The sequence below is a fragment of the Salvelinus sp. IW2-2015 genome, unplaced genomic scaffold (genome assembly GCF_002910315.2).
Source record: "Salvelinus sp. IW2-2015 unplaced genomic scaffold, ASM291031v2 Un_scaffold83, whole genome shotgun sequence".
Taxonomy (NCBI): Eukaryota; Metazoa; Chordata; class Actinopteri; order Salmoniformes; family Salmonidae; genus Salvelinus; species Salvelinus sp. IW2-2015.
Genome location: NW_019942514.1, coordinates 3,536,869 through 3,563,601, shown reverse-complemented (window position 1 = coordinate 3,563,601; position 26,733 = coordinate 3,536,869). Strand labels below are relative to the sequence as shown.

The following is a 26,733-nucleotide window of genomic DNA, read 5'->3' as shown; positions in this document are numbered from 1 at the left end:
TCCTATCTGATCCTCACCCTTCTTTCCCCCCGCCCACCTCATGCCTACTACGCTAAATCACAGTAGATCCATTTCATAGCAACAGCTTGACTTTTGAGCTACAGTTTCACCTTTTTGAATTGAACCACTGTGATGAGGAATACATCAGCCTTCTTAGTATTCAGAGTGAGACAACGCAACATTTGTGATATCGYTGTGTTTTTATACCCGACAGTGCACTCCAGTCCACAGGAGGCTGGTGAGGGGAGGACGGCTCTTAATAATGGCTGGAATGGAGTGAGTGGAACTGTAATAGCGTGTGTGTAGGTGGCAGGGAAGTCAGGCGCAGGAGAATCGAACTTGGTATAAATGGAGTCGTTTAATAGACTTAACAAAACTCCATAATCAAAATTACAAGATAAATAAAAGTGGGTACAAGAACCCYTCGCGCACCAATACATAATACACAAACATACAAACAAACAATCTCCGACAAGGACATGTTGGGAAACAGAGGGTTAAATACACAACATGTAATTAATGGGATTGGAACCAGGTGTGAAGGAAGACAAGACAAAACCAATGGAAAATGAAAAATGGATCAGTGATGGCTAGAAGATCGGTGACGTCGACCGCCGAACACCGCCCGAACAAGGAGAGGGACCGACTTCGGCGGAAGTCGTGACAGAAACGGTATCAAACACATGGAAACCATGTTTTTGATGTGTTTGATACTAATCCATTAGCTCCGTTCCAGCCATTACTATGAACCCATCCTCCCCAATTAAGGTGCCACCAGCCACCTGTGCTCAAGTCCCTCGTCACCAGACCATGTTTTATTTATACCGCTTTTCAAAGACCTATAACCCATCATCTCAACAATGAATGCACCAGAGGAAGAATCCTGTGATGATGAATCTATCTGTGAGGTAAAATGAACTATCTTCCTTAGTGATAAGTCAACTGCTGTAATTCAAAGGTCATGGCAAAGAACATGTAAACTGGTGAACTAAATRAATAATAAAGATATGTGGCATCATTATGATGAAAATAGCAATGGAAGGATGCACAGATACGAGAGAAAGAGACAAATGAATCACAGACCCAAACCAAAAAGCTCATCTTCAAAATATTAATAGATCTAAATATCTTTGTCCTCACCTTACCAAGTGGGAAATATCCAACAAAGATCTTTCCATTGGGGAATGCACTGCGATTGTAGCTTCCGTAGCTCTCATGTCTTTGTGAATACACATGCAGGGTTCAGTGTTTGAACTTTCAAGCCAGTAGAAGACATTCTAGTCGTAATAAGCTCTCACAGAGGAGGTATTGTAGGTCCTCTACCAAAATGTAAAATCTGTGAACGCTCCACCGACACTGACTTAATTAAAGATTTGTTTGCCTGCTGGATTGTTGTTGTCTGTATGTATTAGTTTACACTTTGTCGCTTAGTATTGGGGACTATAGGTTTGATACAGACAGACACACAGACCAGTTCCAACCTTAGTTCCAATCTCATTGTTGGTACTTTTGTAGCATTGGATGCGTCTGTTTGAGAAATGTCTAATGATTATTTTTCTCCTCATGACCAGGATGTAGTTGTCTCTGCACTGCACTGAGACTATGACGGTACACTACAATGCCATTTTAGCCTCTCAACAGACTTAAGCACAGCATGCGGTTAACCTTTTGTGGACAGAAAAACCATGAGACTGTGCTAACCTTTGATTCTCTAGACCTCTCCACCCACCCTGCTGATAGGCTATTCTGCAGTAGGAGGAACAGCTCACTCTTTCCTGTTCAGCGAGACTCGGAACAAAGGGTGACATTATTGAGACTGGCAGCAACCGTTTCTGTGGTTTCACAAAGGAACTATACGCTCCTCCAGTGGAATATTGGGGAGTAGCTGGGCAGTTGTATGGGCTCTCTGTGTGAATCTTGAGAATCACAATACACTGAGTAACAGAACTGAAGTAGGCAGAAGAATAGGACCCCCATGCATAATTTATCTAAGGAGAGAAATGCATTACAACATTGTTTTGTATTACAATGCTGGGGAGGAGCTTTTGGAGGGAATATTTGTGTTTTAGCAAGCATTTATATACTGTATTATGTTTTACCTGATAGACAAAAAAGTACCTGGACAATATTTTGTAACAGTTTTTGTCATTCGGTCTTCACAAAACCAGGACCATTACTGAGAGAATCCCACCCAACCTCCTCCTAGACCTACAGGAAGAAAAACATTTTTTTCGAAGGTGTTTACCACAGCAGGAGTGCTGTGATTGTGTGTGCAGTGTGACATAAATGACAAGAAGGGCTGTCAAGCAGCATGCAAACAGACACTCTCAAGAGGCCATGCGGCCTCTCCTCCAATTATCAGAGCTCTTGGCCTGAGGAGCAGTGCATGCTGGGGTGTGCTTTTTTTTCGATAGTGGTATTGAGATCCCATCTTTCCAGAAATAATGACAGAATGACAGTTCACCTCAGTCGACTGAAACCTCATGTTTTAAAACCGTCTGATCAGTACTGTCTGAGTGTGTCTCTGAGGACATCACTGATTGTGATGAGAGTCAATGACACACACACACACACACACACCACACACACACACACACACACCACACACACACACACACACACACACACACACACACACACACACACACACACACACACACACACACACACACACACACACACACACGCACGCACGCACGCACGCACGCACGCCCACGCACGCACGCACGCCCACCGCACGCACGCACGCACGCACACACGCACGCCACACACACACACACACACACACACACACACACACACACACAACAAAGGTAGCACACAACACACACGATGCAGTAAACACAGGTCTTTGTTATCCAATCACTAATTTCATTGAAATGAGGAGCACATTTATTCTGCCCAGCAACACACTATTCCCTAAGGAATTCCTGTTGTTGTGATGCCTGTATGTGCATATCATATCACTCTACTTTGGATTGATGCCAATTCACTGACGGATTGCACTGATCAAGTCATCACGTCAAGGGTTACTTGAAATATTGAACATAGGAAATGTCTCTATGTTGCTGCAAGAGAGAACTTTATGGATTTGGCAAGGATTTTATTTGGCCCATCATTCAGATTGGCATTCCTGGCACCTTTATTTCATATTAAGACACGAGTTGAAATGTATTCTACACTATTGAGCTAATATCGTACCGTCTGTTTTAGTAGTGCAATAACATAGATATTATATTAGAATGTTTTATCCACCACTGAGAAACGGAGAGAAAGCTGACGGAAATTGTTTGGCATGGACAGTCTTGATCCTCTCAGGGTAGATATTAAAGGGTATGAAGCACTACTAGGTAATCAGGTGGAATTAAACAGCTGTCCACAAACTAAATCAGTGGTTAAGAAAATAGGAAAGCAAAAGGGTTATTTCCCTCATGTCAGTTAATTGACAGACAATAGAGAGTGACACCAGTGGTGTGTAAAGTAAACTGAGTGACAGGCCCTGTCAGAGAGGGGTACTGGTGACAGCATGCTCTGGACTGTCCAACAACATCTCCTCCTGTGGCTGACAAAGACCCCAATTAACCCCCCAACTCCTACACGGCAGCCCCTCTATACACACACGCGCACGAAGAGTGCGCACACACATACACACAGCGCATGCACACAATTGCTCTCTCTAACACACACACACACACAAACGCACACACACTTGAGTCCTCTGTCGTAGCGTGACAGCCATATGGCCTTGTCTTTATTAATTTGGCACTAATTGAGCTCGTTCCGCTGGGTCAGACCTTGCTCGCAGTTGTGTAGCCCCATCCCAAGGTACTTCGTTGTTTCCTGCATGAGTGTTTTATTATTCGAGTGACCATGAAAAAAGTATTTTGACATTCAAAAAAGGAGGGGGGAATAATTTATTCCTTCTATGCTTTTATTTCACGCTATTGTCAGTTTGGATTTCATTATTAATTCAAGGTGAGAGACAAATGTTGTATTCAATACAGTCTATTGTCTTTTTCACAAATTGGATTCTGAAATAATTCCTGCAAAACCCTCATTCTGTCAAATAATAGGATTTTAAGTGCTGTAGGCATTGATATATAATACAGTAATAACAACCATGGAGCATGTTGCTTGCATCGGCACAAAAATATTACTTTGGGTCCCTCTAGTGTAGTAATAGTGAAAAAGAACCTCTGATTCTATTTATTAGTTTCATATTAATTGAAATGCAGAATGCTGATGGACTTCACTCGATTCGCTTCTCGTTAAGCCTACATATGTGAGATTGCAAAAATGACACCATTCAAAATAGTCTCAGCCTTGCTTATGACCATCTATAGATTAAGACAAATGCTTTTCAGGCCTACTTAAAAAAAAAAATCTAGTTAATTTCAGAATGGTTTAAATTATAGCCCCATAATAATTACAGCCTTCCTCAGATACCTCACATTGAATAAGTGCACATTCTTACTCCAGACAGTAGATGGCGGTGAGACACCTCTGCCCTAGTTATTATCTCAAAATCAGTATGCCACAGAAAAATTAAAAACATAAACAACTTTTACTGCGCAAGACTATTACTAGTTTGCTGGACTGCTAAACAGATTACGGCACTAGGCTTTCAATCACGTGAAAATAGAATGCAGTTGAAACACAATATTMGATCCTGCATAGACACAATTCAAGACAAGCTGTTCATTCTAAGCCAAGACATATGGTGYTGTCCAGGGCCTTGATATAGGGAGAAACAGTCACACGACAGGCTCGTTCGTTTTCTCTCTGATGATAACTTATGGGAAGTTTAAAGTCACATACTGCCTACCGCAGTTAGGGCGACATGGGGCCCATTAGGTGGCAAAGACGGGGACAGAGCTTTGAATGTGGGATTCCTATGCGAGTACGACGCATTGCCAGGTATTGGCCATGTATGTGGACACAACCTTATAGCAGAAGTCGGTGTGACTGCTGCACTAGGGCTGAGGATTAGTAAGAGAACCAACAGACTGTCTGACTCCTCTCCGTGTAAAGGTACATTTTTCCAGCAGCGAGTGCATATATTGTGGCATTAAAGGTGTGTCCAGTTGTCCACTTACTAAATGATTGTGCATGGATAAAATGTCACCTTCTGACATTTGAATAAATGATCGATTGACCTACTGATTGATTAAATTGCCTCAGTTAACACAGCCATGTGTCATTGCCATAGGTGACAGTTCTTGGGACCSCAGCAGAAGAGGATGGAGGAGGGAAGGTTGACCTCATCCTGGCTGGGGCATTTGAAGACATGGATGTTGTCTTCATGGCTCACCCCGCTCAGCAGGATGTTGCCTTCCTACCCTGTGTATCCATTACAGAGTGAGATTCTGTTTCTGCCGTCTGTATCCAATTCCAGTTTACAACATTTTAACTGAACGTTATATGCTTCCATTTTGGTTCAATCTTTGTTAATCTATTCTCAGTGTGACAGTGAAGTACCATGGGAAGGATTCTCATGCTGCAGCTTACCCCTGGGAGGGGGTCAATGCAGCAGTGCTGGCGTACAGTCAGTTCTGAGGCAGCAGCTAAAGCCAGACTGGAGACTCCATGGTAAATAATGAATGAGAGAGGCTCCTACTGTCATGTACCTGCATGCAGGGGCGCAACTTTCACTGGGGACGGGAGGTATACAGTTGAAGTCAGAAGTTTACATACACTCAGGTTGGAGTCATTAAAACTCGTTTTTTGACCACTCCACAAATTTCTTGTTAACAAACTATAGTTTTGGCAAGTCGGTTAGGACATCTACTTTGTGCAGTAATTTTTCCAACAATTGTTTACAGACAGATTATTTCACTTATAATTCACTGTATCACAATTCCAGTGGGTCAGAAGTTTACATACACTAAGTTGACTGTGCCTTTAACAGCTTGGAAAATTTCAGAAAATGATGTCATGGCTTTAGAAGTTTCTGATAGACTAATTAACATAATTTGAGTCAATTGGAGGTGTACCTGTGGATGTATTTCAAGGCCTACCTTCAAAACTAAGTGGCCTCTTGCTTGACATAATGGGAAAATCAAAAGAAATCAGCCAGGACCTCAGAAAAAATTTGTAGACCTCCACAAGTCTGGTTCATCCTTGGGAGCAATTTCCAAATGCCTGAAGGTACCACGTTCATCTGTACAAACAATAGTACGCAAGTATAAACACCATGGGACCACGCAGCCGTCATATCGCTCAGGAAGGAGACGCGTTCTGTCTCCTAGAGATGAACGTACTTAGGTGCGAAAAGTGCAAATCAATCACAGAACAACAGCAAAGGACCTTGTGAAGATGCTGGAGGAAACAGGTACAAAAGTATCTATATCCACAGTAAAACGAGTCCTATATCGACATTACCTGAAAGGCCGCTCAGCCAGGAAGAAGCCACTGCTCCAAAACCGCCATAAAAAAGCCAGACTACGGTTTGCAACTGCACATGGGGACAAAGATTGTACTTTGTGGAGAAATGTCTCTGGTCTGATGAAAAAAAAATAGAACTGTTTGGCCATAATGACCATCGTTATGTTTGGAGGAAAAAGGGAGAGACTTGCAAGCCAAAGAACACCATCCCAACGTGAAGCACGGGGTGGCAGCATCATGTTGTGGGGGTGCTTTTCTGCAGGAGGACTGGTGCACTTCACAAAATAGATGGCATCATGAGGAAATAAAATTATGTGGATATATTGAAGCAACATCTCAAGACATCAGTCAGGAAGTTAACGCTTGGTCGCAAATGGGTCTACAAATAGAAAATGACCCCAAGCATACTTCCAAAGTTGTGGCAAAATGGCTTAAGGACAACAAAGTGAAGGTATTGGAGTGGCCATCACAAAGCCCTGACCTCAATCCTATAGAAAATTTGTGGGCAGAACTGGAAAAAGCGTGTGTGAGGGCCTACAAATCTTACTCAGTTACACCAGCTCTGTCAGGAGGAATGGGCCAAAATTCACACAACTTATTGTGGGAAGCTTGTGGAAGGCTACCTGAAACGTTTGACCCAAGTTAAACAATTTAAATGCAATGCTACCTAATACTAATTGAGTGTATGTAAACTTCTGACCCACTGGGAATGTGATGAAAGAAATAAAAGCTGAAATAAATCATTATCTCTACTATTATTCTGACATTTCACATTCTTAAAGTAAAGTGGTGATCCTAACTGACCTAAGACAGGGAATTTTAACTAAGATTAAATGTCAGGAATTGTGAAAAYCTGAGTTTAAATGTATTTGGCTAAGGTGTATGTAAACTTCCGACTTCAACTGTATATATATWTAWACTACGTCCCCCCCWCGTTTCTAAAACCAAAGTTGCGCCCCGGCCTGCATGTGTGGGCATAACCATTGAAAGTAATGTTTTGATTTGATGTGCTTTAAAGTGATATTTTGGTATTCACCTGTTGCGCCTGTGCAGTTAAGTATCAAGTCTTTGTGTACACCATTGATGGCTTCATACTGTAACAGCTGTTGAACAAACCACCATACCTGGCTGATCCACAGTCTCTGTGTACACCTCTTTCTTATCAGACATAAAGGTTCAATTGGCTTCTTCTTTGTCTTCTTCCACAGGCATCATCAAACATGGTGGAGTGAAGCCTAACATCATCCCAGCCTACACCGGGCTGGAGTACTACAGTGGAGCACTCCACTGGTCACGGACCTGTCTGACCTCAAAGCCAAGGTAGAGGCCTGCTTCAGGTCAGCTGCCATGGCAACTGGTTGTCAAGTKAGCATGCTCAAAATAGCATTTTTTTCCGTTGTCCCTTGTTTACCATCAAGGTTGAGGGAAAATATGTTGGTGGGTAAGTTGTGTAAGTTTATTTCCCATAGGTGGGGAGAACTTATCCAAACCACACATATTCCAACATCCTTCCCAACACCACCCTTGCACAGCTCTACGAAGAGAATGGTAGAGCCTTGAGGATTGAGTTTGTGGAAGTGCAGAACAATTTCTCAGGTAGAAAAAATTAAATAATAATAATTGTAGAGAGAMTAATATTACTGGAGATGAGCACTTGTCTTCATAGTCTTGGCAGGTTCCACTGACTTTGGCAACGTGTCATTTGTCGTCCCTGGGATACACCTTTTCTTTTACATTGGCACCGATGCACTGAACCATACTGAGGAGTATACCGCAGCTGCAGGTAGGATCCAGTAATAAAAAGAGATGGGTACTGCTCAACTTGATTTCAGCCTATTTTAAGCTCTATAAAATAAACTGAATACAGAAAATGGATACAAAATGGACCCTGGTACAGACTGATTTTCTGACCGTTATGACATTATTCACATCAGTGTAGGCTGTTGAGGGGAGGACGGCTTATGAGCCATCCTCCCCTCAGCAGCCTCCACTGATTCACATGCCTATTCCATTGAATGGTCCAGGTGCAGAAAAGGCCCAGTTTTACACGCTCCGGACGGCCAAGGCCCTGGCCATGACAGCTGTGGATGTACTGTGCTGCCCTGAGCTGTTTCACAAGATGAGGGTGGAATTCTCTGAGGCCAAACTGAAGCAGGAGCAAGGACCGAAAGARAAGGACACTACTGGCTCCACACATTCATGGAAAAAACATTGATGACCTCGTGATTAACAGGAAGTATTGATTCAAACTACCTCTAGTCAGAGGCTGCTCTGCAATCAGTGCCAAGTTGCTCATGATTTTCGAAGAATGGTAATCATTGTTATCAATGAAGCAATTCTAATACACCATAAAGCAAAGTTTCTAATGAGAAGCTACAACATTGCAATTACTGTAATATGTAAATTTCCATGTCTTTACTTTGCAGTAGGCTAGTTCAAAACGTGTTCTTCCATTTCAGATGCAATGACTTCCTCTTTCTCAGAAAACATCACATTTTATTAAATATGTTTAACAGTGATCACAACATAGCTTTACATAGGTGTGTTGAGTGATTCTGCTCATATTGATTATAAAAAATAAGGGGTATTTGGAGACACAATCTCTCCTAGTAAGACAATAATATATCCATCCTGTAGCTACCATATGAGGTTATCTACGAGGTTATTTATTCAAACGGATTCAAAGGAGAACAAACTCTAAAACCTGAAACGACTAATACAGTGAATCTCACATAATAATATACACGAAGAGACATTCACTTCAAAAGTATGAAAATAGTGGGAAAGAAAACAGTCTAAAGTGATTTGTACATTTGGCTTCAAATAACCTAACCTGTTTGTTTCTTATGTATTAGTGTCACATGTAGTTGTGCTATTGATGTGAAAATGATCACAAAGTGAAATGGTTGCTTATTACCAACAAACTAGTGTTTAAGATCAGAAGCAACGATACATAACATCCAAATAGTATGTTCATATTTTAGAACGGCAAATACGAAAATAAAAATTCAAGATATCGCCTGAAATTCAAGCTTTCGAGTTTAACGGGCTAGCGCTCTCCGGGGCACTATCTAGTCATAGTCATGCTAAGTCACTAATATATACACGTCATCTCAAGGCCCTTCACCCAGTGGGCAAGCCTTAAGATCTGAAACCTATCAATGTTGTTTATCAGTTGCTTAGTTGTCCATTGGTCACAATCAACATGACACAATCCCAAAAAGATCGAATTTAGAATTAATCGTGACCATAATTTTAAAAAAAACGTCTCAATGTCAAATATATAATCAACAAGGGGCTATACGTTCTATGGGAAATAATTCACAACATTGTATTTCAAAATTTGACATTCCCAAAACATTGCAATCAAAAATAGTTTTTCAACCCCGATGCACCAGTTATCAATATTAATTAGTCTGATGTTTGAGAAACCATATTGTAACTGAACATTTTCAGTGGATGTTTAAATAAAAATACTGCACTCAATTTTGTAATGCTTGACCCGGTGGCTCAGTGGAAATGACGATAAACCCTTATAACTGTTTTCTTGAATGGAAAGAGTACATATTTAAATAAGTCCATTTAAGAGGCTCGGTCAAGAAGGCAATGTTCCTTGCATTTTATGAGCCATATCTCTTTCTCTGTCTTGAAAAACAGACAAAAACATGTTCTCTCTGTGGCCACTATCCCTGTTAATGGAGACCTGGGTCATATTCATTAGGGCACACTCTAAAAATCGACAAGTTCAGGTAGTCCCACTCCCTCCCTGTTTAAGTCAGTTCTCTGTCCATTTGGTGCTTAATAAATATGACCATGTTGTGCTCTAACTGCAGCATGTGAGTGTGATAGGGTAGAAGAGTCCTTCCCCATTTGTGGCACAGGCCAGGCGTTAGGAGTAGATAGACCAGTAGATGATGTTGAACAGGGCGTAGGAACCAGGGAATAGGACCCGTGAGTACTTGTCTATGGCGTGGGTGTCTATCCAAATGTTCACATAGCCTGGCCTCTTTACCTGGCCCGTGAGCTGGGGATCCCCCAGAACCACCTGGGCCAACATCCTCTCCTGCCTGCCGCCGTTCTCTGGCATCCCATAGTTCCCTGCTGTGCCATAGTTCGCTGTGCTGTTGACGTCCATGGTGGTGTAGCCGGAGATCTGGGGGTCGCACGTCATGTCGTCCGGGTTGCCAATGCCACAGGTACAGGGCAACTGCAAGTATGCGGAAGTAAAAGGTGAATTAACGGACAAGACTTAAACTACAAAACTGAAGTATTTGAAGTGGCTTTAAAGACACTAATATGTCTTAATATGCAACTTATTTTGCATAGGACTTCTAAAGAAGGTTGTTTGTGGCAAGAAAAGTTTTCGGGGACTCTGTGTTGAAATACTTCCTCCTGAGGCTACTTATGCAGTTTAAGCTCCGTATGCCACAACATTTGGCATATGGAGAGATATGAGCAATGTTGTGCACCAGATGTTGTCCTAAAAATAAATGAATACAGAAAAGCAGAAAAACATTTCATGTTAATGAAATTAAACAAAATGTACCCTTTCTCTTAGCTTCCTCTCTTTCCGTTCCTGCACGGTCGAGAGGTAGTTGACCGCTGCATACTCTATGACCGAGAGGAAGACAAACACAAAACTGACCCACAGGTAGATGTCTACTGCTTTGATGTAGGACACTCTGGGCATGGAGGCGTTGACTCCAGTGATGATGGTGGACATGGTGAGCACCGTGGTGATACCTGGACAGTCAAAACAGAGGGTTCAGCAACCTAGGTGATTTGACACCGATCTCCATTGAAATAGCTTTTTAGTCTGTCCCTTTACAGTTCATTTTAAGCCTCATTGGGGCCACCATTGAGACCAAACATCACAATCAAACACATGAGCATCAAGACTGTACTACATCTCAAATAGAAAACTGAAATATCCATTAAACCTAGAGCTAGAAACTTTCTTGTCCTTCTYGCAAGGGCCTTTCATACCCAAAGGGACCCTAGCGGGGACAGCCCTGCGGTCAATCCAGAAGGAGACCCAGGACAGCATGACCATGAGGGTGGCAGGGAAGTAGGTCTGGAGCAGGAAGAAGAAGACGTGGCGTCGTAGAGTGAAGTGGATGTACAGACGGTTGTACCAGCCTGGGAAGGAAAAAGAACACAGCTGATATTCTACGCAGATCCTGTCCCTTTCATTTGTTTCCATTCCCACAGTGCAGAGGTCTGAAACTCACGACCCGCTGGCTAAATGCGGCCCGCAAGGCAATTTAATGTGGCCCATGGTTGTCTTAGTAAATATGTGACTTCAGGGTTACCTGTACTGCTATAAAAGGCCAGCTTTGTAGTGGTGTGGAACTTCTGGATGAGGAACTGGGATAAAGATATCCTCTCGTCCGTGTTCAGTGACTCGTTGCCTTTCTTCCAGTACAGCATGAGGTCATCGTCCGTGTACGCGTCTGATGAGAGAACGTTAAAACCCCCCCAATGAATACCTCACATGATTGTGATAAAACTGGATCAAATGTCATCAGAGATGTGTAGGTAAATGGTGAAGTTGAAAGATGCACTCACAGCTCTCTATCTCCAGCGAGCAGGTCTGTGTGTCCAGAGGGAAGCGACTCAGGTCCATGTTGCACATGGCCGTGACTGTGATTCTGTAAGAACAAAAGTGACAGCATAGCATGACTTATGTCAATTTAACGTCTAGTTTTGATTTACATTTGGTTGAGTTTTCAACTAACGTGAATTCAATCAAAAAAATGTCACCATGTCATTGGGTGAAAAAAAGACGACAAAATGCCCCTACGTTGATTACTATTTGCAAAGCCAATCAGTTTTCCACATGATTTTTTGGGGGTGAAATGATGTGGAAACAGTGTTGAGTCAACCAGTTTTTGCCCAGTGGGATGTCACTGAAGGACTTATGTATAACATGGGTTACATGAGGTCTCTATTTGGCTGGGGAAGGGAAAGTGTTTAGCATCCATTTCAGTGTTGTCCATCTGTCTCATAAAATGGAAAATTATGTCACGCACTGTATATCTTTCAATGGACATAATTTAGTCAATGGACAAAATATGTGTTAAGATAACTCATTCAAGTGTTCCAGGTTGTCCAATTCAACAACCCAGGAAGGTTGCACGCACGTGACCAAACCTTTTCCCATATGGTAACATTACATGCTTACTAAGTAGCATGTTCAATAGCTTTGTTTAGCAGTCCAACAAATCGGCCTTCTTCATATACCTTGATAAATTAGTTTGAACATGAGCTCAGCGCTAAATCCAATACCCTTGAGGGTAAGTCATCAAATGAGGGTCGTGTTCAGCTAGCATGAAAACGTTCGGAAACAGGGTACTATCGGAACCTGTCCAATAAGAAACGCTTGTTTTCGTGTTCCGTTGCAAAACTTTTTCTATGGTGTGCCCTAATGGACACGGCCCAGTTCTCATCATTCTAATACAGGAGAGCTGAGCAGCTACCTTAGACTGTAGAGCACATTTCCGTCAGGGTGCACCCTCAGCATGACGTTGTCTGTGGTGGTGTCATGGATGAAGGACCTCTTGGAGTGGACGAAGAACATGTCAGGAACCCAGATCTTCTTGGCCAGCCTGCTGTCGAAGGTCATGCTCTGGTTATTGGTGCTGGGGAAGGACAGGCGCTCGTCCTTCCAGTAGTGCCTCAGGTACAGGGTCATGGTGAAGTCCTGAAACAACACAACAGGGGCTTGTTATGGCGGTGGTGGGGCCCTTTGTCGGGGGACAATCACACCTATCGATGAAGCTGCTTTTTGGATTGAATGTAGGTACAGCATGTGTTGAAGGATTCCACATATGAGATATCTGATTTGAGTGAGCTTAATTTTTTGTGCTTACGTAATATTCATGAAAGGCTTCTCTGGTTGAAACATTTTCTAGATAGTGGAATACTTTTGCAATAGTATGGGGCAAAGATTTAGCTTGGTCAAGCAGACTGACTGCTGTGCTCACGTTTCCTTTAGCTTCAAAGTGAAACAGAATGTGAGCTATCGCGCTATGAGGCTTGTTACACCAGGCTAGGAAAGATTACTCTTCACTGTGTAATAAAAATACTCAAATCCCACTCACCATATCCACTTCAGAGATTGTGTCCAGACTTTCAACCTGAACATCTACCCCAACTGGAATAGGGGGTCCTGTAATTAAAGACAATTATATTAATATAAAGTTCAGTGAGAGAGTAGATTTTCAGATTGAATTTACTATATTTGACCTCTTTTCAAAAAGCTATCAAAGAAATGTAATTACAAGAGCWCTACAGTTTTTCCGTCATTCATTCATGCATTGCTGTAATGGATACTCATTGATTCTACCACAGAGAACATCATGTGTCYGGTACACCACCCCGTTCACGAAAATGGTTCACTCCTACAGACAGTGAGTCACATGGCCGTGGCTTGCTATATAAAGCGGGCAGACAGGCATCGAGGCATTCAGTTACTTTTCGATTGAACGTTAGAATGGGCAAAACGAGTGACCTAAGCGACTTTGAGCACAGGTTCCAGTATCTCAGAAACAACCGGCCTCCTGAGCTTTTCAAGCATGACAGTGCCTAGAGTTTACCGAGAATGGTGCGACAAACAAAACACATCCAGTCAGTGGCAGTCTTGTGGACGAAAACAGCTCGTTGATGAGCTGAGAGGTCGAAGGAGAATGGCAAGAATCGTGCAAGTTAACAGGCGGTCCACAAGCAGGCAAATAATGGCGCAGTACAACAGTGGTGTGCAGAACAGCATCTTGGAATGCACAATTCGTTGACCCTTGTCACGGATGGGCTATTGCAGCAGATGACCACACCGMGTTCCACTCCTATCAGCTAAAAACAAGYAGAAGCCGCTCCAGTGGGCACACGATCACCAACACTGGACAATTGAGGAGTGGAAAAACATTGCCTGGTCCGACGTCATGCTGATGGCAGAGTCAGGATTTGGASTAAGCAGCATGAGTTAATGCCCCCTTCCTGCCTGGTGTCAACAATACAGGCTGGTGGTGTAGTGGTGTGGGGAATGTTTTCCTGGCACACGTTAGGTCCCTCGATACCAATTGAGCAATGTTTCCATGCCCTGAAGAATTCAGGCTGTTCTGGAGYGAAAGGGGGGTCTGACTCGAAACTAGATGGGTATACCTAATAAACTGGCCACTGAGTGTATTGTGACTAGGCTGTGTGGAGTATACAGTAGTTTTATTCAAATACAGTGTAGGCCTATTCATAGGCTGGATTTGCTTGTGCCATGACTGGATATTTATGACCTATTTTAGCCTTTACTCGCCATCATCCGCCATTGTACAGGAATACAATTAGGTCACAATGGATGAAGTTGTTGCAGCGTCAAACATCTGGAAGCTATTGAGATCTTTTTTTTCTCTCTTCCAGACAGTTTTGGAACTGGTGTGGCAAAAGGAGACATTTTTTGCCCACTTAACCCGGAAGCCTGCCGCACCAATGTGTCGGAGGAAACACCGTGCAKCTGGCGACCATGTCAGAGTGCACTGCACGCCACAYGAGTCGCTAGTGTGCGATGGGACAAGGACATCCCTGCCGGCCAAACCCTCCCCTAACCTGGACGACGCTGGGCCAATTSTGCGCCGCCCCATGGGTCTCCCGGTCGCAGCCGGCTGCGACAGAGCCTSAATCTCTAGTAGCACAGCTAGCACTGAGATGCYATGCAGTGCCTTAGACCACTGCGCCACTCGGGAGGCCCAATAGTAGACATTTTAAAGGAGGATCATTCATAGTGTGATGTTTTTATCACTCAGATTACTCTTACAGTCTGTTATTGTTTAWTTTTATATATTCATAAAACAAGATATATTTGGCCATTGTTCTGGTCAAAAATATGACATTCATTTTCAGCAACCCACATGTTGCTTGATCCATGGGCTTGTGTGAAACACATTTTGTCATTTGGCCTAGATCATTGATGTATCTCTGACCTGAGATGGCCGTCCTCAAGGTATTATGGATTCCAAACGTGTAAATAACTCAAAAAGAACATGTCACTTTAACATGAGAACCCATTAAGCCTTTCACTTGTCATGTTTTGTCATTATTATCATGTCTGTCCCTGTGTTTTCACCTCTGCTGGTCTTATTAGGTTCTTTTTTCTCTCTCTCTCTCTCCTCCCTCTCTCCCTCTCCCGCCTCTCTCTCTCTCTATTGTTCCGTTCCCTGCTCCCCAGCTGTTTCTCATTCTCCTAACGACCTATTTACTCTTCACACCTGTCCCCTATTTTGCCCTCTGATTAGAGTCCCTATTTCTCCCTCTGTTTTCCGCTTCTGTCCTTGTCGGATTCTTGTTTGAATGTTTGCTGTTCTGTGTCTTGTTCCGCCTGTCGTGTTCTTTGCTTCTTCAGATGCTGCGTGTGAGCAGCCGTGTCTATGCTCAGCTACGGCCAGTGTTCCCGAAGCGAACTGCAGTCTGTGGTCGCGTCTCCATCGTTCCTCTCCTATTGACCGAGAGGATTCAGTTTCCTGTTTTGATTACCATTGTTTATATCCAGGAGAATCATTATTTGTTAATACTGGAATAAAGACTGTTACTATTACGTCGCTTTTGGTCCTCATCCTCAGCATACACACACTAATTACAATAGATCCACATGCAGGCCTTTAATCCCACAACAGCAAATCCCTGTAACGTTGACCATGAAACCACAAACTCTGTCAATCCCTGTTAAAAGAAAGAGTACTAGCATGCAATGACAGCTTGTCATGTTGCGTTTCATAAGGGATTTTGGAGGCCTGAGCTGATAAGACCATGATAGATTGGACGACCCGTTTAAAGGGAAAAATTATGCTCTCTCAGCAACATTGAAAAAACAACAAAAAAGCAACTGCAACAACAACTAAAAGGAGCGAATAAACTATTTGTACATTTTGCCCTCAAAATAATTTGTGCATCACTGTTGATGCAGGATACGTACATTGATGAAGTGGACTTTCAAATCTTATGTGAGCATGTTTTTCACATACCAGTGAATCGGAAGTTTACATACACTCAGGTTGGAGTCATTAAAACTCGTTTTTCAACACTCCACAAATTTCTTGTTAAAACTAAGTTGGCAAGTCGTTCAGACATCTACTTTTGTCCAGTGAAACAAGTAATTTTCCAACAATTGTTTACAGACAGATTATTTCACTTATAATTCACTGTATCACAATTCCAGTGGGTCGGAAATTTCATACACTAAGTTGACTGTGCTTTTAAACAGCTTGGAAAATTCCAGAAAATGATGTCATGGTTTAGAAGTTTCTGATAGGCTAATAACATACTTTGAGTCAATTGGAGGTGTACCTGTGATGTATTTCAAGGCCACCTTCAAACCAGTGCCTCTTTGCTTGATGTCATGGGGAAAATCAAAGAAATCAGCCAAGACCTCAGAAAAAAAATTGTAGACCTCCACAAGTCTGGTTCATCATTGGAGCAATTTCAAATGCTGAAGGTACCACGTTTATCTGTACACAATAGTACGCAAGTGTAAAACACCATGGGACCACGCAAGCTTGTCTATCACCGCTCAGGAAGGAGACGCGCTTCTGTCTCCTAGAAATGAACGTACTCTTGGTGCGAAAGTTGCAAATCAATCCCAGAACAACAGCAAAGGATCTTGTAAGATGCTGGAGGAAAAGGTACAAAAGTATCTATATCCACAGTAAAACGAGTCCTATATCGACATAACCTGAAAGGCCGCCAGCAAGGAAGAAGCCACTGCTCCAAAACGCCAATAAAAAAGCCAGACTACGGTTGCAACTGCACATGGGAAAAAGATCTATTTTGGAGAAATGTCCACTGTCTGATGAAACATTAATAGAACTGTTTGGCATAATGACCATCGTTATGTTTGGGGAAAAAGGGGAGCTTGCAAGCCGAAAAACACATCCCCAACCGTGAAGCACGGGGGTGCAGCATCATGTTGTGGGGTGCTTTGCTGCAGGAGGGACTGGTGCCACTTCACATAATAGATGGCATCATGAGGAGGAAATTGTGGCTATATTGAAGCAACATCTCAAGACATCCGTCAGAAGTTAAAGCTTGGTCGCAAATGGGTCTTACAAATGGACAATGAACCCAAGCATACTTCCAAAGTTGTGGCAAAATGGCTTAAGGACAACAAAGTCAAGGTATTGGAGTGGTCATCACAAAGCCCTGACCTCAATCCTATAGAAAATTTGTGGGCAGAACTGAAAAAGCGTGTGCGAGCAAGGAGCTACAAACCTGACTCAGTTACACCAGCTCTGTCAGGAGGAATGGGCCAAAATTCACCAACTTATTGTGGGAAGCCTTGTGGAAGGCTACCTGAAATGTTTGACCCAAGTTAAACAATTTAAATGCAATCTCCCTAATACTAATTGAGTGTATGTAAACTTCTGACCCACTGGGAATGTGATGAAAGAAATAAACGCTGAAATAAAGCATTCTCTCTACTATTTTTCTGACATTTCACATTCTTAAAATAAAGTGGTGATCCTAACTGGCCTAAAACAGGGAATTTTTACTAGGATTAAATGTCAGGAATTGTGAAAAACTGAGTTTAAATGTATTTGGCTAAGGTGTATGTAAACTTCCGACTTCAACTGTACTAAACCTGATGATTTCACTAGGTAGAAATATACAAATTATATGACTCCTGTAACGTCTTACCTCCAAATGCTGGTCTCATGGTAAAATCATGGTCATCTATTCTTAGGAGRTGCTCAGATTTTGTCATGGGAGATTTTGTCATGTCTGAACTTCGCTTTAGAATTGGTCTGTAGATAGGAAAATGTGTTATTTTATAGGGTTAGGCTATGAGATGATCTCTTTTTTTCAATGGGCAAAGACATGTTTTACACTGTCAAGTAGGGTATCAAATTACAATATCAGCTTTACTGTATTTACAATATCAATAGTAGTGATAACACCTTTCATGTTATGCTATGAGTTTGCAACCCACTTTTTCAGATCAGCGTTTTTGTACAATGACAATGAACTCTAACCTTTCAGACTTGCTATGAGTTCCTCCATCCATTCTTGARGTTTGTCTCCTGGATCTGTTGATGGGAAAAATCACAAGATGTTTGCAAACAACTTCTGGTCAAAATGTCAAGATGAATTCCAGTATAGGTGGTAGAAACAGAAGTGACAAAGGAGCATAGAAGTGTAGTAACCTTGTAATGACCTATAATCTTGCTGAAGACCATTGTATGACAGTAATGTGAGGCTGAAATACAAAGGAAGTTTGGTGCAGCAACAACAACAAATAAATAATTCAAAGCAAAAAAATACAAAGGCTTAGCCTACAGTGAGCTACGAACGTATTGGGACAGTGACACATTTTGTGTTGTTTTGCCTCTGTACTCCAGCACTTTGGATTTGAAATGATACACTGACTATGAGGTTAAAGTGCAGACTGTCAGCTTTAATTTSAGGGCATTGTCATCCATATCGGGTGAACCGTTTAGAAGTTGTACATACAGTAGTAACCCCCATTTTAGGGGATCAAAAGTATTGGGACAAAGGTTTAGTATTTGGTTCCATATTTCTAGCACGCAATGATTACATCGACCTTGTGACTCTACAAATTATGGTAGCATCCARATTAATGTAGAAGTGTTTAGAAACATATTCTATTCTTATTTACAATAAAAGTGACTCCAAAATAACACAATACATTATTTGCCATTCATTTCTATTGGACCAAAAATATTCTGAAACACAACCAAAACAAACAGAAAATGCATGCAACATTTTTTTGTAGAGTCACAAGATTGATGCAGTCATTGTGTGCTAGGAATATGGGACCAAATACTAAACTTCGGACTACTTTAATACACCTATAAGTGAATTTGTCCCAATACTTTTGGTCCCCTAAAATGGGGGGACTACAGTAAGTACAAKAAGGGCTGTAATTTCTAAACGGTTTACCTGATATAGATGAAAATACCCTCAAATTAAAGCTGACAGTATGCACTTTGTATCCTTCCAAATCCAACGTGCTGAGTACAGAGCCAAAACAAACAAAAATGTCACTGTCCCAATACTTTTCTAGCTCACTTTGTATCATGTTGTCTTATACAGCTAAGCAAAGTTTTACTCTCAACTTGGCACAAGGAGATAGATCAGGCTGATTCATTGCCATTTTTATCCCAAAAGATATGAAGGGCATGAAGGCATTCAGAGAAACACTCTATTTCAAGAGAACACACTCATCTCTTGACAACGCTCAAAGAGATCCTACATCTGAATGAATTGTCTCTTTGATTGCATTATCCCAGTCAGGGCATAAACATTTGAAACAGAATACAAAAATAGATTTCCCCCTAAAACCCTAAACTGGATTAATGGGTAGCCTAGACGCATGAGTGCATGTGGTGACATGCCCCACAGGCGTGCATGGAGAGAGAACAGCCGACAGCGATATTATCTACCGTGACAATCAGAGAGAGAGAGCTACTGGGTGCTAACTGCTGTGGGCTGATGGGTAATGGATGCTATTCCTCTCTGTACGCCCCAGCAGCTAATCCGCTTGGCAGAATCCCCTACACGAACCAGAGACTAGAACAGTCTGTCAGTGTGTGTGTATGCATGTGTGTGTGTACGACTGAATGTGTGTGTCTGTGAGCGTGTGTGCGTGTGTGAGTCTGTCTGTCTGTCTGTCTGTCTGTCTGTCTGTCTGTCTGTCTGTCTGTCTGTCTGTCTGTCTGTCTGTCTGTCTGCCTGTCTGCCTGTCTGCCTGCCTGCCTGCAGAACACTGCCTTTGGGCTTCCTATAGTTCTGCTGCTGCTATACAGCTGCCTGCCTTTTCTGGACAGACGGAGTCAACAACATGATCATTAATCGACTCCTGTTAAGTGCACATGAGAAGTGCAAACTCAGTTAAAAGTGCATCGCAGTTCACAGATCCCAATTGAAAATTGCTCTGTCCAGAAATAGGTTTGCTCAGGTTTTGTGATTGGATCCACAGCAAGCCAACAAGCCATTGCATTTCTCAGAATCGGATTGTACTATTGATTATTGTTGTTATTTGGTGCCATTCAAGAGGACAGAGAAMGTTTTTCATGACCTTTGGAGAAACACCTTCGGGGTGAGAAGTCAGGGTTAGTTAGTATACCATCAGTGTCTGTTAAACTTAGCTAAGCTGGTCTGATAGTGTTTTTGTTGTACTCTGTTCGCTTGTTTTTTATAGAGAGAAAATAACACATGTTCAAGTCTAAGCCATATATGTACAGTTTATAGGTCTGGTTCAAGTTATGTGTCACTAACATTTGGTATCACTCTACTATATTTCAATTGCAAAAATGTGTGGCATCTATGACCATACAATTAATCATTTCCAGTCTACATGAGAGAGAAATTGGTGATCTACAACAATATTTGAAGAGTCATTTCCAAACACTATTTATCAACTGGGTGGTTCAAGCCATGAATGCTGATTGGCTGACAGCCGTGGTATATAAGTATACCACAGGTATGATAAAACATTTATTTTTACTGATCTAATTACATTGGTAACCAGTTTATAATAGCAATAAGGCACCTCAAGGGTTTGTGGTATATCTGCGTTGCGTCGTATATACCCTTAGCCATGGTATATTGGCCATATTACCTAAATTATCTGTACATTTTCAGAAATGTTGGTAAATTAGCTTTTATTGTTTAAATAAATGATGAAAGCGATTGGTGTGTTTTTTCACAATCTAATCACGGCATGGGGTTGTTTAATGACAGACATGTATTTATTTAATATGTATCACTTGATGGTTTCATTTCAAGAAGACAAATAATCATTTTTCTTTTGCAAAATCCCTTGCAAAAGTATTCATACCCCTTGGATTTCTTCACATTTTATTATGTTACAAAGCGGGATAAACATGTATTTGTCATTTTTTGTCAACAATGTACTCAAAATACTTTGTAATGTCAAWGTGGAAGATWWAAAAAAAAWAMATGAATAAAAATGTGATTCATTAAATATAGTAATTGCATAAGTTTTCAGCCGCTTTGTTCAGGCAAGCCTAAATTAGTTCAGGAATAAAATTTGGCTTAACAAATCACATAATAAGTTACATGTAATCACTCTGTATGAAATAATGGGGGTTGACATAATTTTTGAATGACTAACCCTTCCTTGGTCCCCCATACAGCATCTGTAAGGTCCCTCAGTCAAGTATTGAATTTTAAGCACCGATTCAACTACAAATCCAGTGAGCTTTTCGAAAGCCTCATAAAGAAGGGTAGTGATTGGTAGATGGGTAACAATAACAAATCATACATTAAATGTATATTTAACAAGCATGGTCAAGTTAATAATTATGTATTAACCACCCAGACACATCAAAGATACAGTCGTCCTTCTGAACTGAGCTGTAAGGACAGGAATGAAACTGCTCAGTGATGTTACCATGAGGCCATTGGTCATTTTAAAACAGTTTCAGAGTTGAATGGCTGTGATGGGCGAAAACTGAGAATGGCTCAACAACATACAGTAGTAGTGATTCCACAATAAGGCACTAAAGTAATACTGCAACAAAAAAACCATGGCAAAGGAATACACTGTTTGGCCTTAAATGCTAAGCTTTATGTTTGAGGCAAATCCAACAGAAAACATCACTGAGTAACTGCGTCCTTAATTTCAAGCATGGTGGTGGCTGCATCATGATATCGGTATGCTTGACATCGGAAAATACTGGGGAGTTTTTCAGGATAAAAAGAAACGGGATGGAGCTAAGCACAGGGAAAATCCGAGAGGAAACCCTGCTTCAGTCTGCGTTAGACCAGACACTGGGAGAGGAATTCACCTTTCAGCAGGACAATAACCTACAACAAAAGGCCAAATCTACACTGGAGTTACTTACCAAGAAGACAATGAGTGTTCCTGAGTGGRCAAGTTACTGWTTTGACTTAAATATGCTTGAAAATGTATGGCAAGACTTGAAAATTGCTGTCTAGCCATGATCCCCAAAATCTTGACAGAGCAGGCCTTGAAGAATTATGAAAACAATGATGGGCTAATATTGCACAATCCAGGTGTGTAAAGCTCTTTGAGACGTACCCAAGAAGACTCACTGTCACGACTCCGACCGAAGGTGGCTCCCCTTCCCGTTCGGGTGGCGCTCGGCGGTCGTCGTCGCCGGCCTACTAGCTGCCACTGATTCTTTCCTCCCCCTCCTTGTCTGTTTATTGGTTACACCTGTTATGCGTTTGTGGTGATTAGTTGGGCTTTATTAGTCAGCCGGCCCGCCTGTTTCTTTGTGCGGGATTGTTTGTTGTAACATTTGTGTATGTTGGAGACGAACGTGTTTGTTCCTGTTCGTGGGTTTTGCTGGACTGTTTWAGTCCCCGTGTTTGGGGCATTTGTTTTTTAGCACCCAGTGTTTCGTGGGGTGGCCTATGTCCGCCGTGTGTGCATTAAAGAGCACTACCTTGAACTCTCTGTTTCCTGCGCCTGACTTCACACCCATGACACCCAGATCGTTACACTCACAGCTGTAATCGCTGCCAAATGTGTTTTTAATATGTAACATGTTTAGTTAATCCACCAGAAAAGACAGAACAAATATTACAACAAATGTTATGGTTAAACTCAAATATACAAAAACAAATAATTGGGGGGGGGACTCAGGGAGCTGAATACTTATGCAACGACTATATTTTAGTTACTTAATATCTCTTCATCTTTAATTATTTATTTAWTTATTTAATTATTATTTAACCTTCCACTTTGACATTACAGAGTATTTTGTGTAGATTGTTGACAAAGAAATGACAATTACATTCATTTGAATACCAAATTGTATGAAAAATCTGAGAACAGTGATATTTTTACACACACATGAAGGTACCCATAAGCAAACATTTCTGATGATAAAAAAAACATGTGAAGAATTGGTGAATATAGCATTTTGGAAATAAACTCTTAAATTTGTATAACTTTGAAATAAAGAACTTTACATTTTCCCTGACACATATAATTGTGATTCAATATCTTAACACAATGTTTTTTCCTTTAAATTTAAAACATGGTTGTCCTGTAAAAGTATGCGTTGCCTAATGCCTATTGATAGACTATATCTCTTGTGAGAAGTCAGACTCTATAACAGGGATCATCAACTAGTTCAGCCACGGGATGATTTTGTTTCTTGAGCGGATGGTGCTGGAACACAATTACATATCATTTGTAGACAGGAAATTGACCGCAAGAAGCCCAAAAAGATATAACAAAAAATTCTAATTTAAAACTTTGCTTACATTTATTTGTATACAATCACATATATCTCTCTAATATGCGTGGGGTTACATTGGAACAGATTTCCAAAATTAAAATCACTTGGAGCTGATTTACTGGTGTTTTTACAGTCTTTTATGTACGACAATTAAAACATGTAAATACAAAAACTTGATATAAACCATTGATATATATTTATAAGCCATCTGTAAGATTGGTCTAATGGTGAACAGATTTCTAGTTGCTGTTTTCAGATCAGACCTAAAAATAGCTCAAAGGGCCATGATCACATGAGAGTGATACTGTCTAAAGGAGACATGGTTTGTGGGATTATGATATGAAAGGGCCTTTGGAATACATTAAGTGGGCATAAATCACTCAAAGCTGATAAAGGCACCCTGCACTTTGGATAGGAATTTTTTCATCTTTACCAGAGATTAACGGGTGCACTTGTCATTGTAATGTAGGGTTCAGCTATCACGTTTAAGGAATATTTCATATTTTGCATGCTGTGGTATTTGTTATGGTATTTGCGGCTAGCAATTAATCCATCAGTCCCGCATAATTAGTTATGTTTGTTGTTAAGTGTATGCATTTCATACAAACTATTCATTGAGCCTAGCCTGGTCCCAGATCTGTTTGTGTTGTCTTGCCACCAGCTATGGTCGTTGACATGCCAAAAATAGGTGACTAAACACCACAATACAGCACAAACAGATCTATGACTAGGCTAGGTTGAGCTAGGGCTCCATAAACATGTATCATAAACGGATCAGAATTACATACATTATATCTGCCAATAGTGCCACATCCAGCACACCATGGAGCAACAGCCAAAACATCCACCAATAGAACATAAATAGATACTGGAACATAGGTGCCCTCTCTAATCCCCTTTCTGAATAAATCTGAATTCACCTGGTGGGGTGAGGAAACAGGTGAGGAAAACAGAACAGGTGACACATTATTATCACCAAGTGGACCTCACCCAGGCACTCAGCACCAATCATATATGTGTCAGTTGGTAGAGCATGGCGCTTGCAATGCAAGGATTGTGGGTTCGATTCCTGGGACCACCCATAGGTAAAAATGTGTGCACGTATGACTATACATCGCTTTGGATGAAAGCATCTGCTAAATGGCTTATTATTAATACTATTATATTAAATGAAATCACTTTAAAAAAATACAGATTCACATTTTAACCCATGCCCAGATCTAAAATATGAATCAAATTATACATTTCATGCCATTTTAAAATGTATTTCATGTATAGATGCCAGGATGTAAGGTGCATTTACCTGCTTTGTTTGTAGGTCTCTAGCTTTTGGCCTCTTTGATGAGCTGATCTCCCAGCAACCCCCATGAGGCAGATGCAGAACAGCACAAACACAGTATCCACTTGCATGGTGCACATACCACTGTGGACCCCTCAAATTCCAGTCAAATTCCACACCCCACTAGGGCTAAAACCTCTCTGCGTGGGTCCTGGAACATTGTCTTCAGCAGAACAGCTTCGGGCTGGGTAAGAAGCAGCAGCTCTGGCCTGACCAACAAAACATCCCACGGTGCTTAATCTCCACAGTGGAGAAAAGCAATTTTGACTAAACCTATAAATCCTTGAGCGTCAGATTGCACAGATTAGATCCCTCCAGTGGCGGATGTGGCTCACTCGCTCTGCTCTGCTGCTCTACTCTACTCTGCTCTGTACCGCCCAGACCAATTCTCATAATGATGCGGCATGCTCGTTTGGGAGGTCAATGGTGGGAGATATTGTAGCTACAGGATCTGGATCGCACAGTCAGACACAGAGTCCTTGATGTGGAAGGCTGTTAAATCCCTCAGCTGCGTGTTTATGTGCTATTCAAAGTGTCTCCCGAGGCTATTTTGCTAAGACATCTTCGAAGGCTGCAAAAGTATGCTGCTAAAATATGGCTTCAGCCTGAGTTTTGCTAACATAGTTATGTGGGATTAGCCTACATACACTCTCTAAAGAGATTGGTGTCTATTGGATGAGCCTAACCTATTTAAACAAATCGTTCATTAATATATAAATTAATCATATTCATCAATGAAGAGTATACCAGTATAGGCTGTCATTCATTATTTTAGGAAGTCAGCTCTGTTTCTGAGTAGTTATTTTGATAATCCACATAAACTCAGCAAAAAAAGAAGCGTCCTCTCACTGTCAACTACGTTTATTTTCAGCAAACTTAACATGTGTAAATATTTGTGTGAACATAACAAGATTCAACAACTGAGACATAAACTGAACAAGTTCCACAGACATGTGACTAACAGAAATGGAATAATGTGTCCCTGAACAAAGGGGGGGTCAAAATCAAAAGTAACAGTCAGTATCTGATGTGGCCACCAGCTGCATTAAGTACTGCAGTGCATCTCCTCCTCATGGACTGCACCAGATTTGCCAGTTCTTGCTGTGAGATGTTACCCCACTCTTCCACCAAGGCACCTGCAAGTTCCCGGACATTTCTAGGGGGGAATGGCCCTAGCCCTCACCCTCCGATCCAACAGGTCCCAGACGTTGGGACAATGGTTTGAGATCGGGCTCTTCACTGGCCATGGCAGAACACTGACATTGCTGTCTTGCAGGAAATCACGCACAGAACGAGCAGTATGGCTGGTGGCATTGTCATGCTGGAGGGTCATGTCAGGATGAGCCTGCAGGAAGGGTACCACATGAGGGAGGAGGATGTCTTCCCTGTAACGCACAGCATTGAGATTGCCTGCAATGACAACAAGCTCAGTCCGATGATGCCGTGACACACCGCCCCATACTATGACGGACCCTCCACCTCCAAATCAATCCCGCTACAGAGTACAGGCCTCAGTGTAACGCTCATTCCTTCGACGATAAACACGAATCCGACCATCACCCCTGGTGAGACAAAACCGCGACTCGTCAGTGAAGAGCACTTTTTGCCAGTCCTGTCTGGTCCAGCGATGGTGGGTTTGTGCCTGTAGGCAACGTCGTTGCCGGTGATGTCTGGTGAGGACCTGCCTTACAACAGGCCTACAAGCCCTCAGTCCAGCCTCTCTCAGCCTATTGCGGACAGTCTGAGCACTGATGGAGGGATTGTGRGTTCCTG

At 41.8% G+C, this 26,733-nt stretch overlaps 1 protein-coding gene and 1 pseudogene across 1 annotated transcript; one reads left to right on the top strand and one right to left on the bottom strand.

Annotated features, from left to right (window-relative positions):
- Positions 1-860: 860 nt before the first annotated feature.
- LOC112068067 (xaa-Arg dipeptidase-like) lies at positions 861-8,599 on the top strand (annotated as a pseudogene).
- Positions 8,600-8,888: 289 nt separating this feature from the next.
- Positions 8,889-25,285, bottom strand: LOC112068095 (gamma-aminobutyric acid receptor subunit rho-1). Its single transcript, XM_024135115.2, has 10 exons — positions 24,925-25,285; positions 18,396-18,449; positions 18,061-18,167; positions 13,488-13,555; positions 12,864-13,087; positions 11,953-12,035; positions 11,697-11,837; positions 11,371-11,523; positions 10,931-11,127; positions 8,889-10,591 (listed from the first exon to the last, which is right to left on the bottom strand). The coding sequence occupies exons 1-10, from the start codon at positions 25,038-25,040 to the stop codon at positions 10,274-10,276; spliced, it is 1,461 nt and encodes a 486-aa protein (XP_023990883.1). The 5' UTR covers positions 25,041-25,285; the 3' UTR covers positions 8,889-10,273.
- Between the last annotated feature and the right edge of the window lie 1,448 nt (positions 25,286-26,733).